The sequence below is a fragment of the Hyperolius riggenbachi genome, chromosome 11, assembly GCF_040937935.1.
Source record: "Hyperolius riggenbachi isolate aHypRig1 chromosome 11, aHypRig1.pri, whole genome shotgun sequence".
NCBI lineage: Eukaryota > Metazoa > Chordata > Amphibia > Anura > Hyperoliidae > Hyperolius > Hyperolius riggenbachi.
This window is the reverse complement of record NC_090656.1, coordinates 129,428,762-129,449,598: the sequence shown is the minus strand read 5'-3', so window position 1 is coordinate 129,449,598 and position 20,837 is coordinate 129,428,762. Positions and strand designations below refer to the sequence as shown.

Below are 20,837 nucleotides of genomic sequence, written 5' to 3'. Positions count from 1 at the left end.
AAGCCTATGGGACTTAGCGCGCATAGGACTTTGCGCGTGTAAAACTTTGCGCGCGATCTGATTGAGAAATCCGGTGCTAACCTACTTAGTGCCCTGGTTAACACGTCTAAAGACTTTAGACGTGCTAAGTAGGTTAGCCCTGCTTTGTGAATCAAGCCCCTAGACTTTTTGCTGCCTGATACAAACTGGTGAGGATGCAACCCCGATTTGAAATGATCGCACAGCACTCGGCAATTTACTCTGCATCTTTTAATGTTTAATGTCAGCAAGGGAGCATATGCAAGTAGACCTGATACGCTGCAGCTCAACACAATAACCCTCTGGCTGCGAGTCTGTGACAAACAAACTGCTCACACTCAGCCATTAGGCCATCCTCCCTCCTCAGTCAGGACAGCAGTGCCACCTCCTCCCTTCTGCTGTGCAAATCAAATGAAACTCTGCTGCTCTCCTACCTCCCCCTCCTCACTCACTGTCAGACTCCTCACACAGCACAACAAGCTGCTTTTCCCCAATAATGACCTCCTCACCTCTCCTCTTGCTTCTACTCCTACTCTGACTGCATGCTGTAAGTGTAAACACAGTACAAACATGTTGCCCCTGTAATCTCAGCCGCCTGATGCAAATGTTTCACCTTGCTTCATAAGAGAACCGGCCCTGCCTAGAGCATTACATTAGCAAGAGCTTTTCAAATCACAAGCGTTTAGAAAAGCACTGCTAGTGGGTTCCAGGCCTAAGCTGCATACGTTTTTATTAACTTTGAATGCTAACTAGAATTATTTGCATCTCATTGACAATTTCCAATGGTTACTCACAGATGCAGAGCCTGCAGCTACGCTGTGCTGAAGTTTGCAGAATGATCCCTAAACACTTTATAGGCCCCTTTTACACTTACTGCATTGTTACTTTTTTCCACTGCTGCTTGTTGTAGTGGCCATTAATGTCAATGAGACACTGTGTGCGATGCAACGGAAGTGCTTTTGGGCATCGCAGAAGTAATGCACAAGCTGCTGTGTTACCTTACGACTCCTAGAAGTCCTCCGGAAGTTGTGTCTTTTTTTTTTTTGGCTGTATTGTGGCTATAATGCATGGTGCTAGTTCTGCTGCGGTACGATTGTTCCAAATCCCACTACTACCGCATGCACCAGTATGAAAGGAACCACCATGTAAGAATTTCAAGGGATTCTTTAGATTGTCTCTAGATTGTAAGCTCACAGGGGCAGGGACCCTCCCCCTAGTGTTTTATGTTTTTGCTGTAATGAATCACATGAACATGTACCAGTATTGGGGATGTCTCAAGCCACACATCAGCTTTGTATGTGTATGTACCTGTATTGCTGGATGTTCCAATTGTATAGAGTCATGATCTATGCTCCCCACTATTTGTGTTTTTTTTGTGTTTGTTTTTTGTTTGTTTTGCTTTTTACTGTGTACCATGCTACTGAAAATGTTGGTAGAAATGAAACAAAGATCTGAAACCTATCCTGCAAACATAAGAATAGCAAAGGATGTTTGGATATAAGGACACTCCTGCAAACCGTATAAGAATTACAAAAGGATTGTGAGTAGACTGTAAGGAACCCCGGCCTCTGGATACCCAGAGACATGGGACCAAAATGATAACCTGTTACCAATGCCGCTGCCAGTGGCGTAGCTAAGGAGCTGTGGGCCCCGATGCAAGTTTTGCAATGGGGCCCTACCAAGCACTCTATATATAACAATTGATACGGCGCACCAAAGCCTGCCAATGGCAACTACAGTGTCAGAGGTGCAAGAAGGGGATGGGGAACAGTTTGTTAATGATTACCACTATTCTAAGCATCTATAGAAGTGATTATTATGAGCACAGGACCAATAGAGAGCTAATACTGTAGTTGAGGGAGGGCCCTTTGGGGCCCCTCTGGCCCAAGGGCCCTGATGCGGTCGCTACCTCTGCACCCCCTATTGCTACGCCCCTGGCCACTGCTTTTAGGGTATGAGGTCTTGGGGATGGGGAGCTGAAAGCTTCACTAAAATGATTGGATATGCCAACAGCATGAAGTGTTGCCAGGCACTGCTTCATTGTTTGAGTTCATGTAAGTGTAGCGAATGTTTCTCATTGTCTTTCCATTTACTGCATACTCGGCATTGAACCTTGTGCTCAATCTTCACAAATGTTGGCAGACTATGGCTCATTTACACTATGGGCTTGATTCACTAAACCGTGACAACTCATATCACGGCCACGCTAGCGGTTTCATGCGCAATTGCGAATTTTCGCGCACAACCGTGAATTGATTACGTGCAAAAATTTACCGATTGCGCGCAAATACGCTAGCGTGGCCGTGATATGAGTTGTCACGGTTTATTGAATCAAGTGCTGTGTGTGACCTGGTCAGTTATGACACACTGCACAATGTGTGCTAACCGCATGGTAACATGATAGTCCATGCCTTTCATGTTACCGGTCACAGTAGAGCTGTACATCCCTGCACTTTATGATGTAGTGCGTCAGAGAACATTTTTTCTTTTGCATGCAGTGCATGCGATTTTTCCATTGAGTTGTATTGCGCTGTGGCCACTGTGCTTGCCATGGATCCAGGGCCGGATTTGTACTTTCCAGCGCCCTAGGCCGGCTGTCACCAACCGCCCCCCCATTCTGTCCAATTCAGACTAGTTTGAATGGGCCCTCCTCTGTTTTGCTGCTTTGCCCTGTTCAACAAAGAAGCAGTGCATGCTCTATCCACTCCATGTAATTTTGCGCTCCTGTCTGCATGCACAGCAGGCGATAGTGTTCTGGGCTTGCATACTTCAGAAATGATGCTCATGTATGAGCAGCACTTGTCAAGTACGCATACCCATAACACTCCCTCGGCTCCTGTGCACATGCATACAGGAGTGCAAAATCACAGGGAGCCCCAGTGGACATCGCTACTTCTTTGTCCTCTGTGCTACTTGCTGCTGTCAGAGCCACAAATAGGGGACAGTGCAGCACAATGCAGAGAAGCCCATCCAAAACAGAGAGCAGGTAAGTAGAAGGATCCGACACTACACACACTGGCATATATGTAGTGTAATGCTATATACACATGATGCAATTTTCTGACAGATTTACTGTCAGGTCGATTATTTCCATCATGTTTGAACTGATTTCAATTTTTCGATCAATTTGCTGTTCACTTCTATGAAAAATCATTCAGAAAATTGATTGGAAAGCAGATCGGACATGTTGGAAATAGTCGATCTGACAGTAAATCTGTCAGAAAATTGCATTGTGTGTACCCAGCATAAGCTCAGGTGTACTTTACACAGTGACAATTTAGCACTTAAGATAGATCTTAAAATCAGTCAGTAGGAAGTTTTGTATCAGAATAACACTTTTTATTGGCTAACCAAAAGAAAAACAGTGAGCCTTTGGTTAATGAGCCATCTTCAGAGTTTGTTATTGTATATGTTACGGCCAGAACCCGAAGTGTGGCCACTTCTAGTTCTGGCCAGCCACTTCGGGTTCTGGCCGGCCAATGTGCAAAGTGGCCGCAGCGCAGCGGCCAATGTTAGAAATGGAAAGTTTACATTTATTTTACAGCCGTCTCGCTGCGGCCAAATGTATTAAAAGTTGCTTAATTTAATTAAATATAGCCGGCGGCGATGTGATAGATGAAGCCGCCGGCTTTCGCACTGCCTCCTCCTCCTCTCCTCCTCCCCCCCGCCTCTCTCCTCTCCCCTGCCTCCTATACGACATACGGAGCAGCCGGGCGGGGACACGCGTGTCCCCGAGAGTCGTTCGTCGCGGCAGGGGAATCCTGCCGTTCCTGCAGAGCGGGCGCTGGCAGAAGCAATGTCTGCAGCCTCCCCGCTCTGCTTCCCCTGCCGCGACGAACGACTCTCCCGGCGGCTCCGTATTGTATGGAAGGCGGGGACAAGGAGAGAGGCGGGGGGGGGGGGGGGAAATCGGGGGGGGGGGGGGAGGCAGTGCGAAAGCCGGCGGCTTCATCTATCACATCGCCGCCGGCTATATTTAATTAAATTTAAGCAACTTTTAATACATTTGGCCGCAGCGAGACGGCCGTAAAATAAGTGTAGCTTTGCATTTCTAACATTGGCCGCTGCGCTGCGGCCACTTCGCAAATTGGCCGGCCAGAACCCGAAGTGGCCGGCCAGAACTAGAAGTGGCCACACTTCGGGTTCTGGCCGTAACATATACAAGATGTGCACACAGCTTTATATATACAGTCAGCAGGAGATGCATTGATTGTTTTGTAAATATAAATAAATGTAACACAGTTGTCATTCTGTTTCAAAACATCCTACTTTCATTGATGGCTAACACAGTACTTTGCTGGCAAAAAAAAAAAGCCAGGAAAGAGTTAAACTCACACAAAGAATGTTGTTGTCATTCTCTAGGAGAAAGCCATAAAATTAACAGATCTGAGGTCTTTAACAGCACTGACCTACTAGTAATAAACCATCAGTCAGGGAGAGGGGAGAGCTGCTAATTCCTGCCCGTGAATGTGTGCTGCATGAAAAAAACTAATCGGAAGTCAAGAGTTCTGCTACTTGAGCCCATATATTTTTCTTCTCACAGCAGATTGTTTGTCCCCTGTCATCATACAGGTGACAGCAGATGCTGACTGGCATAACACACACTTTGCACAAGTGAGAGAGATGCAGGGATCTCTGGAATTCAGGCAGACCAAAGCAAAGCAGGAGAGGTGATTTACTTTGACATGTGACCTCTTATCTCTCCAAGTCCTGCGCCCTGCTGATTTTTATCGCCCTAGGCCGTGGCCTCTGTGACCTTCCCAGAAATCCGGCCCTGCATGGATCTGGAAACACGTCCGCGAAATCACGTTTATACACGAGTTGTGTAGTCTGACTTCATAAAATCCTGGCTGAGTTTGTGCAGACTGTAGACAGCCATGTACTACTATTGCTGCCATTCTATAGTAGAGTTGTGAGCTGGTGGGGCTCCTCTGTCATCAGCTGCTGATTTGTGACTTCTGCTCTGTCCTCCCCTGCAGTTATAAAGTACATGAGAATGTGAACACTGTGGAATCACATCCGCATCCACCACCCTGACTTCCAGATGACACTTATCCAGGATAACACAGGCTCCAAACCCTCTAGGACTAGGGAAGACAAGCATAGCATCCCAGCTGATGTTTACGTACAGTACAACATAGTTTACAGATAAAACTTTATCATCTGCAATCTACATTCCAAGACATAAATATTCAGACTCCGATATTTCTGTGCATAATCCAGAAAAGATGTAGGAAACTGAGGGCAAGCAGCAACATATAGGAGGCAAGAATGAATGCAACAAATATTTCAGTGGACTGGGTATTTCACAAGATTAGATTAGATTAGATCAGCCTGAGAATGACTATATAACATATTGCAAGAATATTCCAGTAAGATCTTATCTCACTTATCCATATTTACATTTTGGAGGTGTGAAGGAATTGTACACAAAATTAGATTAAAACAAATGTGCAGTTTGTAGTTTGCACTGTCTGTCCTTAGAGCAAACCAAATTTCCTTCAGCTGATCTCACCTATTCCACATTCTACATCCTACCTAATCATCCCCCTGTGTCCCTGCACTGTCCTCCTGTGTGTCCCTACTTTTGCGTACCGCTCATGCGGACAGCAGTTAGATTAGGGAGGGGCAGGCGTGTGTACAGGGGGCGTGCGTCACTTATGAGGGAGAGGGGCAGTGCGGGGGGACGTGGCCAGAGCCTAGCGCCCGTTTTAACGGGCCTTAGGCCTAGTACCTAAATAACATGGTGTCAGTTAGTGATGGTCATATCTAGGAGCAGGGGCGTAACTAGGAATCGCCGGACCCCCTGCAGAAATTCTGAGTGGAAGGGGAGAGCCCGAGGTGAGGAAGGGGGGGACCGCCCCCCTCCCTGCTGACGTGCTACCAAGCTTTTCCCTCATGCTGCGACCCCTCCAGCCCCAAAAAAAGCCCTAAGCGGGCCCCAGGGGGGACCCTGCCCCCCCCCCCGCGAGAGCAGGGGCTGCATCCCCTATTGTTGCGCCCATGTCTAAGAGAACTCATGGAGAATCATGATTTGTTTGATCAGCTGATAGATTTGCAAAGCCATGATTTGCTGTGATCACATGCTGCTCTAGATCATGACTAGCAAATCAGGGACTTGCATATCTATGACCTGACCAAATTGATCACATGCTTCTCCATGACTACGCATGACCGTCACTAATGGACACTGCCATCTGACCTTGTTGGAGAGAGCTGCAGAATTATTTGTCATTGTGCAACATAGGCTGCCATCTTGGTTTAAAATACTTGAAATTATGTTAAAAATGATGTTGACCAAGTACATGCGTTTAGTAATAGTCATCTAAAAATGATCATTCTTGATGATGCCGCCAGAGAGGGAAGCAGGGGAGGGACCTGAGAGTGTCTGTAGCTGTACATACCAGTACTGAATAAGCATGGTTTATAGTATGTATAATAGCTGACCACCAGTCAACATGCATCAGGGCATAATTGTATACACTTTGGGGGTTTGAAATGATCAGGAATGATAGTTTTAGGCAACCAGAGTTAAAGGCATTTGTGAATTGTACACATATTGTACATATCGTACACAGATTAAAGTTATTAGATATGTGATGAATGATAGAGATTGTCTTATCGGATAACAATGGGTATGAAAAAGGTAGCCAAACATTATACATCACCAACGATCAACCGATACCACATATTCAGGCCCATCCAACTGGCTGATTAATTCTGGTTATTACTGGGCAGATATTGTGTAGTCTGACAGTGTGTACACTGGCTTAAAAGACATTTTGTCATACCTAGCTCCAGAGCATGCGTGCATACTGTACATGCATATGTCCTCCACCTGCGTACACAGTATTCAGATGACATAAAGATGTACAATGCCAATTAAACAAGTTGTCTTTTTTTGTTTGTTTTGTTTTTGTTTCAAGGGGTTCTGTGGGGGAAGGGGGGGGGGGTTGAAAATAAAAACGGACACCTACCTGGGGCTTCTATCGGCCCTCTGCAGCTGTAATGTTCTACGCCGCCGCTCCCGGTCTGATATTCGTCTATGAAGACTAATAGTGCTCATACCCGCGCATGTCATAGGGAGCTTACTGCGCAGTACAAGTTTTCTTGTACTGCGCCTGCACAGTAAGCTCCCAATGACACACGCAGGAGCGAGCACGTGTGTGGCCATGGCCGTGCAGTCGCAGTCTAATTAGACGGCGGATTAGACCGGGACCAGCGGCGGGGAATGGAGCATTTGAATGGAGTTTTTAAACACCTCCCCCCCACCCCCACTTCACATAACTCCGTTAAGTTTTTTTGCTTCAGAATCTCTCTAAGGCCTGGAACCCACTGAAAACCGCAAACGCAAAACGCAACCGCTAGCGTTTTGTCTGAGCGGTTTGCAAGCGGATTCATGCGCGTTTTTGGTCGTGTTTTGCAACATTGTATTTTTTTCCCCAGTGGGTGCCTAGCGTTTTGCGTTTTGCGTTTTTATCCTGATTGGTCCTGTGAATTATTTTTTATTTTGTTACAGTGTGCTTAACCGCAAAACCGCTCAGTTTAGGTTTTGCTGAGCGTTTCTGCTAGCGTTTCAATACTTTACATTGAAGCGCTAACGCTCCCAAAATGCTGCAGGTCCTGCGTTTGCGTTTCTGGGAAACGCAAACGCTCCTGTGGAAGTTGCCCCATCCATTAACATTAGCCCAGCGTTTTGGCAAACTGCTAGCGTATCGCAGTGCTGCCAAAACGCTGCCAAAAGCGCTCCTGTGGGTTCCAGCCCTCAAAGGATACTGTAGCAAAAAAAAGGCTCAGGATGGGGGACTTCGGGAGGAGGAAGCCTCTGGATCCTAATGAGGCTTCCCAATCCTCTGGCAGCCCCCAACAAGCTTGTTGGGTGTGGCACAGCCGCAGTAGCACCGGCAATGTTTACCTTCTCCAGCTCCAGCACAGGCACGGTGGAGCGGACCCAATCAGGCTCTGCTATTTCTGCTGAAGCCCAGCAGAAAGCCGCTACTGTGCTTGCGCTGAACCAGGGCAGGTAAATATTTACATGTCCGATCTTCCCGGGGGACATCGCTGGATCCCGGATGGGTGTTTTTTTTTTTTTTTTTGCTTCTTCCCATTATTACAGATTTGCTTTAAAGGGCAACTGAAGCGAGAGGGATATGGAGGCTGACATATTTATTTCCTTTTAAGCAATACCAGTTGCCTGGCTATCCTGCTAATCCTCTACTGCTAATACTTTTAGCCAAAACCCTGAACAAGTATGCAGCAGAGCAGGTGTTTCTGACATTATTGTCAGAACTGAAAGATTAGCTTCATGCTTGTTTCTGGCATTATGCAGACACTAATGCATCCTAACAGACTAGCAGGACTGCCAGGCAACTGGTATTCTATGAAAGGAAATAAATATGGCAGGCAGCCTTCATATATTTCTCACTTCAGTTGTCCTTTAAGTGATGAGATTTGTGGACACAGGACATGCTGTACCTGGGTGCATATCAGCAGTTCTGGATACCTCCGTTAACAATGATGTATAGAGGAAGGATTTTCATAACTCGGCCTACTGAAGTGATGCATTCATGCTAGCTTCTGGAATATTTGCTGCAACTGATGCTTTAGAAATATCTTATGAATGTAATACTGTACTTTGCAGTGCATTAAGTGGAAGGCTTTTTGTTTCCTGGTTTCTATCTAACCACATACCTTGCTTTGTACAGCCATCACTGATTTAAAGGGCCAGATCTCTTTTCTTTTAAACATGGAAATCTTGCTGTGAGCCAGGGCCACCTTCAGGGCATCACAGCAGGGACTAGAGTTTGGGGCCCGAGTCAGTCTGGGGCCTGGTGAACAGTGCAACACATCCAAGCCCCAGCTGCTGTGTATTTGTGTGTACTTGGTGTGGCTGCTTTTTGATTACCGTTTGCCTGCTCAGCCGGCATATACGCATGGTGAATGGGGGAGCCCAGGGGGTGTCGGGCAGGGTACGGTACCGGTACATTGTTTGTTACATTGGCTCGGCTGACCAGTGATGATGATGCTGGCATTCACCTCCACTGCCCCGCCTCCTGGTGTCTCCTCCTCCTGTCTCCATCTGGCATCTACCTGCGCCCCCTCACAGCACGTCTCCTACACACTACTGTGCTGGGGCTGATGGGAGGAGACGCACAGGAGGAGAAGATAAGACACAAACAGCGGAAGCACGTGGCGTGTGCGCGGCAACCACTGAAGAGGCGGGCAGCAGGTTGTTGGAGCCTAAAGTATGTATGTTGTTGTTGGTGGTGGAATTTGATTTGAAAAAAAAATAAAGTTGTTAATTATTATTTAGTATTTATATAGCACCAACATCTTTCACAGCTCTATACAGAGTATATTGTCTTGTCATTAACTGTCCCTCAGAGGGACTCGCAATCTAATCCCTAGTCTAGGGCCAATTTAGAGGAAAGTCAATTTAACTTATATGTTTTGGGGAAGTGTGAGGAAACCGGGGTGCCGAGAGGAAACCCACACAGACATTGGGAGAACGTACAAACTCCTTGAAGATCGTGCCCTGGCAGGGATTTGAACCGGGGACCCAGCGCTGCAAGACAAGTCCTCTAACCACTACGTCACGGTAATTGCCTGGCCCTGACCTACCCGTTATGCCAGTTCCCTGGCTTGGCCCTGATCTCCCCTTTATGCCTATTTCATGGCTTGGCCCTGACCTCCCCTTTATGAACACACTAATGTTCTTCTGTCTGCTTTTCAGCAACACCTCAATGTTGCAGATGATGAACAGTGGACACAAGGGCATTAGTTTGTTCAGGCCTTCAAAGTGTTTTTTTTTTTCTGCAGATTATTTTGGCATGCGGGAAATAGGAACCTAGTGGGTTTGTCCAATATGGGACCCAGAAATTTCTGATGGCGGCCCTACTGTGAGCCCTCTGAAAAGCAACACCTATCAAACCTTACAAGTATATATTGTGAGGAAGCCAAATTCAATTGAAATGACATAGCACCATTCTGAGAACAGTCAGTATGTTTCAGTGGTTTAGTAGCATGGGCATTCTGCCTTGCAGTGCTGGGTCCTCTGATTGGAATCCCAGACAGAGCACTATCTACATGGAGTTTGTATGTTCTCCCCTGTGGGTTTCCTCCCACATTCCAAAAACCTACAGAGAAGTTCATTGGCTTCCCCCTAAGTTTGCCATAGACTATGATGGACATATGACAATGGTAGAGATTGGATTGTGAACCCCTCTGAAGGACCGTTTAGTGACAAGACTATATACTCTGTAATGTGTCATTTAAGATGTTGGCACTGTATAAATATTTGAAAAAATAATAATAATCCAGTAATCTGCACCTGGAATGACAGGTGTACAGCCACATGATTTGAAGGCTTGGAATGCCTGTGTTATCTTAATTGAAAAACATTGTACAATATTAAAGAACAAGCGACATCCATGCTAACCTAGAAATAAAAAACACATATTTAAGTAGATAAATACTACTTCTACTTACATAACAGATGTATTGTGCTATCCACATAATGATTCCTGTGAATTTTATTAGGGAAAAGCAGAAAATGCTATTCTAGGCAGTGGCCATCTTGCCAAGCTAATGCTGACATATCCTCCCTGACTCTTGTTTTCCTCCCTCCCTTCTCTTGCTCATTGTGTATTCATTAGCTGCCCTCCTCCCAGAGTCTACAGACACTCCCACTGAGGTGTATACTAACAACTACACTGTCTATTTTTTATTTACACATCCAATCACTGAGTCACCTTAGCCTTGTTTGTAAACACAAGTAATCAGAGGGTGTTTCTGATAAGCAGCTAGGAAGGGAAATCAATGGAAGAGGAGGAATATATTATAGATAAAAAGAACTCCCAGCATTCAAATGTTTGGCACTAGGGCCAGTGCTCCTAAAGTATGTGATAACTACAAACCATAACAGCAGAAAAAGTTTTGCAAGTTTTGAATGCAGGATTAGCATCTTTATCACTTAATACACTCAGACCAGTTGCTGCTGAAATTTGATTTTTATGGTGACAATGCCGCTTTAAGACATTTATGTAACTGGGAAAGATGTGGCTAGGCGTTCTGACAAGGAAATGTACATGATTAATAGAGGAATACACAAACGGGCTTTGATGTTATAGTGTAAAGATAGATATTCACCAACCATGCATCTCAGACATTTGGTACAATTGATCTTTAGCTGATCAAAACTTAATAGGGAAGTTTCAGTGAGGGCTGGTTCACACTGCTTTTTCTAAGCGCTTGTGAAAAACTCTTGCTCATGTAATGCTGTGAGTGTGTTCTCACTCGAGCAATGTAATTTTATAAAAATCACCCATAGCATTGCATTAGCAAGAGCCCTTTAAACCACTAGTGGTGTCCCACTGCAATACTCATCAGGAGCCCTATCGGCAGTTCATTTGAATTTCCCACCATGGTTTTGTATCGGTCCATTCATGTGGACATCATTAATGGGAACGTTCAAATAAACCTAAGGTCGGGAAATTCAATTATTGAACAAATCTCTTTGGGTTCTTATTTACAGGGGTTTTTTTTTTTTCGTTTTTTTTTTTGTCTTCTGGCTATCATGTTAATCCTACAATATATATATATATTTTTTTTTTTGCTTAGTCCTCCAGATCAGGACTTCTGACACCATAAAGCCATAAAATGGACACAACAAACACAAAATTTGCAGTTTATAAAAAAGTTAGCAATGGCATCTTCCATACATGTATTACTATGGGTTTAGATAGAGCATAACATAAGTGTAATCAATGTAATCTCATATAAAGATTCATTAAATGCAATTTTTAAATATATACCGTAATAGCGCCTAATCCTCCTTTAGATATCCACTTCAGGTAACCCTTGCACAGATGTTCTCTCGGATTCGGCAGAGTAAAATGTCAGTGTACTTGAGATGGGTTGTATTGGTGTATTTATACTTACCAGGGGCTTCCTCTAGCCCCATGAGGTGCGTGGGTTCCCTTTGCTGTCCTCTCCAGCTGCTCCATTCTCTTGTAATTCTCCAACCCCCCCCCTCCCCCCCCCCCCCCCCAGGTAATCTGGCCAGTCGTGTGCGTCTGTGCATGCCTGGCCGAGCGTGCACCCCTGCATTCCCGCATCCAGAAGCATTCTGCGCCTGCGCAGTGCGCTCCCAGCTGTAAGAGTGTGACGGGCATGGTCGAACCGCGAATGCGCAGAAGAGCAAGGCCGGCCAGATTACCAAGGGGTATTCTAAGAAAGCGGCAAGGGAGACTGCGCACCTCATAGGGCTGGAGGAAATCCCAGGTAAGTATAAATACACCAATACAACCCGTTTTAGGTTTCCTGTATGTTTGTGTTCAGCACCATCGGGTTTGGCACAGGTGCTAAGTATCAAATATGATTGCCAATACTTGGGTACGTCAGGTATGAAACACAGGTTTTGTCATTTTTATAGTTACTTGCACTGTATTAATCAGGTAAGGGTGGCCACTAACCATCCAATCTTTTTCACTTAATTTTACCACTTCTATTTAATGTAAGGGAATGTCTATAGTATCTTTGCAATATATTCTCTCAGTTTAATCTTCTACATAGATTTGGTAAGATTGGATCATTAGTGGCCCCCATAAGACTATTCAATCCCCTTAGTGAAAAACACCTTTCAAATGACTAACCCTAACTTTTCACCTGACATTAACTTGTTCTTGGTACCTTTCTCAAAATGTTGCCACTAACTTTAACCCCTTCATGACATTTAACGCAAACATCCCACCCAACAATAACCCATTCCTGATACCTAAAACCACTTCTTTCATGAATCCCCTTCAAGATAGCTAATCCCCTTTAACAATAACCCCACCCTGACACTAACTTTCTAACCCTAACATCTAAAGCTAACTACCCACTAATCCTCCACATGAACCTCTAATACTCCCCATTCCTCATCTTCACCCCTGGCACCAAATCCTAGCAGCGGGGATGAAATACTGAGTAAGCTCTGGCTATTTAGAAGTTGAATGCTGGCACTTGATTTAAATCTCGCTGCTGAAAACCTCCCTGGGTGCCATTATCAGCTATGTCCTAGCTGAGCACCAGTGTCCGAACCAACATCACTGCAACAACCTGCTTTGGGACTGTTGCTATTAATTGTATCTGCCCTATTTGCAGAGATTGTGACATTTTTTTGCTAAATAAGTAAAAGTGTTGAAACTTGGTGGCAATGCTCCCTGCTCTGTATAGTTAAAGAGGACCAGTAATGACTCATCACAGAACATAAAAAATAACATTGTTTTAGCATCAGAAACATTTCTTATATCTTTATATTGGTGTTTAGTGTTATGTGACCCCACTCCCTAGTGATGCTTAACCTAGGCTATGGTGTCATGCAGCCTTCTGCTGTGGACCACTCTGGAAGATCATGTGATCTTCTTGCTCACTATTCCGAGGGGGATAAAAACATCCCTCAGTGAGTCACCTTGCCAGCAGTAAGGATGCCAGCACCACAGATCAATTTTAGAGTGCAAATCAGTGTGAAGAAATATTTTTGCAATGGGCAAACGTTAACTAAATAATTGAGAATGAAATTATTGAGAATTAAAAAACTAAGCAATTCTACTCATTAAGTTTTTCTGTATTTAGTAAAGTTACTTTTTGATGACTCCTAAAACAAGGAGTGAGTTGAGCAATCTGTACTCCAGAATACTGTCTCCATGGTTGCAAAGAAGTGCAGTTTGGGCTTAGGGGAGCTTGCAACACATTGAATGGGAGACATTACTTTTAATAATATTCATTTACAAAAATACTTTTGCAGCAACTATCTATGTTAATTGTGATTCCCTCTAAACAGCTGTTTAGAGCGAAGATGTTCAGCTTGGAGGAAGCGCATGATGAAAGGGAAAGGTTCGCACATCACCACTATAAATAAGAGCAGATAATGTATGGATAAAACAGGCGTGTTCTTACCTGCAAGAGGTTACTGGGGTGTGACTCTTCAGTGTGCTCTGCACTGGCCAGTTCATGCAATACTGATAGCAGTTGTAGTATCCATGCTGTCACAGCAAAGCTTTGCAGATCCATGTCAGAGCCAGAATTCCATGGAAGGCTAGTGAGGAGCGATCCAGAGCGCTGCTACTACTGCTGCTCTACAATCTTCTTTATGTTACTTCAAATTCTTCTATGAAGGTTACAGCCAAATATACCTTTACTGCTGCTCTGTACAGAATGCCGCTAATAATGATCTGGAAGAGAGGGAGGGGGCTCTTAACCCTTCAGCAGCCACAATAGGAACCTGTTGTGTTTACTCATTAGTTTTTAAACACACAGTGCGGATCTCCCCCCAGGTAAGCCTGGGGCACTGAACAAATAATGGAGAATCCACTCCCACCAGAAACCATTAGTAATGTGTCCAGAAAGGAGTTGGTGGTTGCAGGAATAAGAGCATGGTGATGTGTAAGCAGATGTCAGATAATTATAACAGAAGATGTCTTCCAGGCTCCCGGCTCATCCTGTGCAGCGGCTGTTTTTTTTTTCTCTCTTCTGTGTAGTGGGAGCTCGGCAAGGCCAGAGCACAGGCTGTTCTTAAGGAAAGGAAGGCAACATAACGCTAAACAATGTGGAGAAATAAATGGCTTCACCTAGGTGGCAGAAGTTGGGGCTAGCAAATCACAGCTGCTCTGAAAGTGGGTTATCTGCTAGAAGCTTTGATTTGCTAATGCTCAAAGGTACTTCCAATATAAAAGAAAAAGCTGCCTTTTGTCCTCCTCTGGGTTATTTACTTACCTGCATGACTGTAATTCCTTACACAGGAGACCCCCCCCCCCCCCCCCCCCCCGAAAAGAAGCTGTGGCAGGTTTTTCCAAGAGTCTGCCAAACTTCTATCCACCCCTTGTGTTGTTGTGGCCTGCTCCCAGCTTAGCAGCTGCGGCCTAATCGGTGGTGGCTGCCAGTAGCAGGCCATGGCAGTGTGTGTGTGTGTGTGTGTGTGTGTGTGTGGGGGGGGGGGGGGGGGAAGAGCTTTGGAAGACTTCTGTAAAATGTCAGTGACTGCATTGTCATGGGGGGGGGGGAGGGGGGGGCGTGTCACCTGTCTGATGAGTTACACGCAACCAAGTAAGTGTTTAGAGACACTGGAGCAGAAAGAAAGAAATTATGATATAATGGATAGGTTGTGTAGTACGGATAATTACTAGAACATAAGTAGCAAAGAAAATATTCTCATATTTTTTATTTTCAGTTATATAGTGTTTTTTTTTATAACATTACACCATTCTGTAATATTTCCAGTTTACACACTACTCGGCATCCTATATAATAAAATCCAAGTGTCTCTGCGTCCGTGTGTGTCCCTGTGTGTGTGTGTGTGTGTGTGTGTCCCTGCTCATAACGAACAGACACTCAGGGGAAGTTTCAAGGGGCCAACGGGCGGGTGTGTGCGGCGCGCGCGCGCAGTGATGTGCAGTGACAGACCTAGAGCCCGTTTTTTAAACGGGCTTAGGTCAGCTAGTTCTAAAAAAATTTACAGAGCAGGCCAGTGAACTTTTGAACTGTCCTCTGGAGAGAAAAAGAGAATAGTGAGTGACAGTTGGGATAACAAGCTTCAGAAGACAGCTCTCTGTGACTTGGTGACTAGCTCAATGGCTCTTCTGCATAGATAACTGGAGTTTCTTAACTCTTCCTGTACTGTAAACAATATTAGACTTATGTCTCTGCTCCTAATGTTTTATTTTTTAGCTGTACTACACATACAAATCATTAAATCATTTTTTTTTCCGCTTCAGTGTCTCTTTAACTCTGAGACTGGCAGCAATAAAGCAAATGTGTAACAAAGTAAAATAAGTCAGATGCTCACCTATGGAGAGGGAAGGCTCGGCTCTGTATCCTATGGAGCCTTCCCAGTCTGCTCTCTGTTTCCTTATTCCAGCGCTGTCACCTGGCTTCTTGTGTCATTGAGTGCTTCCAAAGACAGCTCTGTACTGTGCAGCGGCCCCATAATCCCCCCATCTCCGGTTTACTTTAAAGCAAACCTGTGGTAAAAAAAAAGATACATAGAGGGAAGACTCTGGTTGATCCAAAGACTTCTCCGATCCTTTATTAAAGACCCACTGCTCGCTGGGACCCTCTTACTCTTCACAGCTGCACTCCCCTCCGTGTATGAGCATGGCTGCACTCTGCAGACTCCATGCTGCTGTGCAGGTACTTGCTCCTGCGCAGTGCAGCCGTGCCAGTACACAGAGGGGAGCGCAGCTGCGTGAACATATCCGCAAAGAATACAGAAGAGAAGATGTAAGTATAGAAATGAAAAATTATTTTTAAATGTTTTTTAAAAAAAGATTGTTGTTGAATCCTTTGTCTTCAATAGATGGGCAGTGTTTCTCAAGCCTGTCCTTGTGACTCCCCTATGGTGCATGTTTTGCAGGCAACCTCACCTATGCACAGGTGAGGTAATTAGTGTCTCAGCTAGGTGGATTCCATGTAGCCCATACACTAATTACCCCACCTGTGCATAGGTGAGGTTGCCTGGAAAACATACACTGTTGGGGAGTCACAAGGACAGGTTAGAGAAACCCTGAGGTAGGGAATCAAAATGACGCGTACATTGAAAAAGGGCACTGCAGTCATTCGAAAGCCGGGGTAGATGCTAATAGAATGTCAGTAAATTACAGATATTCTAATATTGGACTCTAATTCCGAATTTACCGATAGTTTACTATCACCTAACCTGACCCTATTCTCACTTGAATAGGGTTTAACTATGCCTAACCCTAACATACCCCTTGCACCAGAATATCTGCTGATACTTCTTCCTCGGATATTCACACTGCCTAATTAATTATCGGGCCCTATTGGCACCCAAATTATCCCTGGACACCGCTATAGCTGCAATTAACATTACTGTCTCGGAGGCATCCAATTTACCAAGTGGCTGCCGGCACCAAAATGACCCGCTTCCCAAAAGTACCTCCTTTACTATTTAACTGGCAGAGACAGACATATATGGTGATCCCCTTAATACTAAAGGGGCTCCCATATTCCACCATAAGCCCCCCACCCAAGGATCTACTGCCACATGTGTGAGGTAGTCTGCTCTTCTGCAGAATCTCCATGTCATAGCACATGCAGGCATGTATATTTCACCTGTATATTCCTGGCTTGTCTCAAGTTCATCTCTTGATTACTATTGATTTTTTTTCAAGGTGCAGCAAGAAATCTAATCCTGTCTCTTCCAGCCACCGCAACAGATGGCATCCGTGGCACCAATTATTTAGAAATGGAACAAAATTAAGACAGAGAAAATGGGAATCAGAAATCCTATTTCATCAGTTTTGCAACTGTAAGCTGTTATGTCTAATACAGAATTGAAAAGGATCTGGGCACCCAAATTATATAAACTTGCAGAAATACCTTTAAAGTGTACCTGAGATGGGGCAAAAGGAAAAGTATATACATACCTGGGGCTTCCTCCAGCCCCCTATAGGCTGATCGCTCCCTCGCCACCCTCACTGCCGCCTGGATCCTCCGTAATGGGCTCCGGAAAATCCTCTAGTCTACACAGGCACAGTTGGCACACGCGCGCTCCCCCATAGTTCTGCGCAGTAGTACCTCCCTTCAGCCAATCACATGAACAGTATCAGTGGGCTCAACTACAGGTTCGTATGGCTTGAACTTCAAGTCACCATAGTTACCTGTTTCAAGGTGCAAGTGGAGATAAAATGCAATGGATTTACATGCATAATAAAAACGACTAGCAATGATCTACGAGATCGGCAGACTCTAATGTGGGGATAAAGCGGGGCAAATAAGGCCACCATGGGGACACGTTTCAACCTTGCATGCAAGAAACATGCACATGAAAAAAGTCTGCACGTGAAAACAGAAGGATTCCCATAGTGGGATATGCACTATAATCTATCCCAAAAGCTTGCGCATCAACACCTCACTTCCTATGTAGATGGTGATTACCATTCGCACAGTACCCTTAGGCCCCGTTTACACTTAATCAGTTGCTCTCAGTTATAACTGAAAGGTCAACTGATTTTTCAAAGTCAAACAGAAGTAGAGGTTGATTGGCACAAGATAACAGTGGACTGTAGACAGGTAGGGGGTAGCAGGTGACCCAAGTTGTGCCTCCAGATCAGTACATCAATATCCAATAGTAGCAAATAGAAGAAAGTATCCGGGCACCAACAGCAGCAGTAATGCTAGTACACCTTTATTACATCCCCAAACCGCTTGACATACAGGTAAAGCCTAACAGCCGTTTCACAGGAAAAACCTGCTTCTTCAGAGGCAACCAAAAGCTTTTGGTTGCCTCTGAAGAAGCAGGTTTTTCCTGTGAAACGGCTGTTAGGCTTTACCTGTATGTCAAGCGGTTTGGGGATGTAATAAAGGTGTACTAGCATTACTGCTGCTGTTGGTGCCCGGATACTTTCTTCTATTTGCTACTATTTGATTTTTCAAAGTAAGTGCCATGTTTTCTTATGGCACCGTTCACACTTAACGCGCTTTAACTGAAATCTTTTTCACAATGCACGGCTATGGAGAAGAAAAAAAAAAACGCGTACTAACTAATTACGTATAAACGAGGCCTTAGGACTGTACACAAAGGTATAAAATCAATGTCCAGAAGCAAACCAGGCTCAAGCAGACCCTTGCATACAGAAACTCTGCATACTGTTATTCTTCTGTATGCATTCAAATCTGCATGCAAAAACCTGCACAAAGAACAGTGCAGCTGACCATATAAAACAAGGGAAGGCTGAATCATGCCTCACAATTACTATCAAAATTTAGGAAGAGGACCTGAACATAATCTAGTACCAGTAGGGAATGGATCACAAGAAAGGATAGTTTCCAATTTTTTGATTGTTGCAGATGACTCATCGTTTGCGTAACGGTTTTCGGACTGCACAGTGTTGTTATGCAGAAATAGGGTAAAGGAAGAGGGATCAGGGTAGCAAATAAGTGCAATGGTCCAAATGTATTGTGGAAACCATTTTATTCAGTGTGTTTGTTATTGTAACAATATAAGACAAGAGACTCCATAAAAAACATTTTACAGATCCGGTTCAAGCAATAGGCTACATTCACAAGCTTCACGGCAGAGAGCTATGAAATGGCCGCTGTAAGTGCACAGATAGCCAATTCATTGCATAATGGAAAGCAAGGTTCATTAGCAAGAATGCACTAGCCGGGACGGGACTGCATGACAGGCTTATGTGTATTAGTATGACATTCTTAACATCGGCTCATTGCACGTGTGGTATATGTACTTGCTTGACCGGCTAGTCACTAGCCGGTCAAGCAAGTACATATTCCGCACGTGCAATGTCACTTTTATGCAGATGTTAATGCAGCAAGGGTGTCATGCAGTTCCCAGCAAGCATAGCTACCCAAAGCAGAAGTCTAGTACAGTCCCTGCTGCAGGAGTAAGTGGCACGTATCTTGCCACTCCTGAGCGATAATCCCTCAATGTCGTATGATGGAGTGCCATTCCTGGTTAGAGAAGTCCAGTCGGGCTGCGCAGAAACCACTGCATATCCAAGGGGTTTGGAGTACTCTAAATGCTGGTAGCTGGCAGTGCATAACGCATGTAGAAAACAGAGCATGCTTGTGTGTGTGTGTGTGTGTGTGTGTGTGTGTGTGTGTGTGTGTGTCCGTCTCTCCTTTGTATTCATTTGCCATTCACAATAGGTGTGAGTGCTGTGTGCATAAGCTTACATCCCAAATGTTTGGCTTGCCGTGCTGTTAGCAGTTATCTCGGGCCCACGATTTCTCTTATAGCTGGGTCGAGGCAGAGCACTGGCCAAAGATTGGTCAAGACAGTTCTTACTGTATTCCATTGAGTTCCAAACCTACTTATTATTTTAGTATGTGCACTTTGCTTTGTCTCCTCACTTTGTGTAGCACAAAGGACCACCAGGGATGCCTGTTCCTGTGCGCCCTGAGTACCCGTGTCTTCTGAACCGATCATACATCTGCTGTGACTAGTTGCTGAAGTCCACATCTTCTGAACAATTTTGCTGGACCCATAAGAACTGTCCGGTCGGGATCACGTTGGACATAATTGTCACGGAACAGCCGTGAGAAACGCAGGCGAATCGGGAAGATTCGTGCAGTCGATTTTCTGATCGCTTCCCGGTTAGATTTGCGCAGTCATCGTAGCGATCAGAATGGCATTTTTCCTCTTCCTGAAGTATGTTTGTTGACGAGTCAAGTTAATGTTTGTGTAAATTAACTTCATCAAAAGAGTCCCTTGCTGGCCAGTGACACAGAGGTGTGAAACCCTAGCCAGAAGCCTGGTGTAATACATCAAAGGTTGTTTTAGCTGGTCACACTTAGATAATAATTAACAAACCAAAAGGGTGGCTTTCATCCAGGGGAAGCCAAAGGAAGCTAGCTCCACAGGGGTCCACTGACGAACTCAGACACCTTGGCACCGCTGGGGAACAGACTTAAATACATGTGGTTTATGATTTATTAATTAAATGAAAACTGCACAGCACAGCTATGAAATTCATATAGTCTTATTCGTTAAAATCTGCCCAATGTGCTGATGTAAAATTCATAACAATAATCCGTCCGGTTATTGGTGTACGACCCTTCTCGGGGACAGGACAGCCTAACGCACTCATGCAAGATGTCATATTAATCTGTATTTTCTGACAATTATGAATCTGCTATCTAACTAAATATGACGTGTTTCTTTTATGAGTTACAGTGTTTTACAATTTAAGCTCAAAATCCTCCTAGGAGGAGGTGGGCTGTCATTGGTGGGTAATTCAGAGGGGGCAGGCGTTGCCACACCCCCAAATCAGCTTCATCAAAAGCACGTTGCCAGCAGG

General features: G+C 44.7%; 1 protein-coding gene across 3 annotated transcripts in view; it reads right to left on the bottom strand.

Moving 5' to 3' along the window:
- The window catches only part of LOC137538017 (uncharacterized), a 60,960-nt gene extending 42,964 nt beyond the window's left edge, over positions 1–17,996 (bottom strand). The window contains exons 1-3 of one of the 3 annotated variants that reach the window (XM_068259942.1): positions 17,956–17,996; positions 15,845–16,019; positions 13,960–14,234 (exon numbers count right to left, since the gene is read on the bottom strand). In XM_068259942.1, coding sequence (XP_068116043.1) covers positions 13,960–14,073 — 114 coding nt within the window. In that variant the 5' untranslated portion in view covers positions 14,074–14,234; positions 15,845–16,019; positions 17,956–17,996. Of the gene's footprint in view, positions 1–8,709; positions 9,035–13,959; positions 14,235–15,844; positions 16,020–17,955 lie in introns of those variants that run through there. The other 2 variants (XM_068259943.1, XM_068259944.1) reach the window with 2 other exon arrangements.
- Between the last annotated feature and the right edge of the window lie 2,841 nt (positions 17,997–20,837).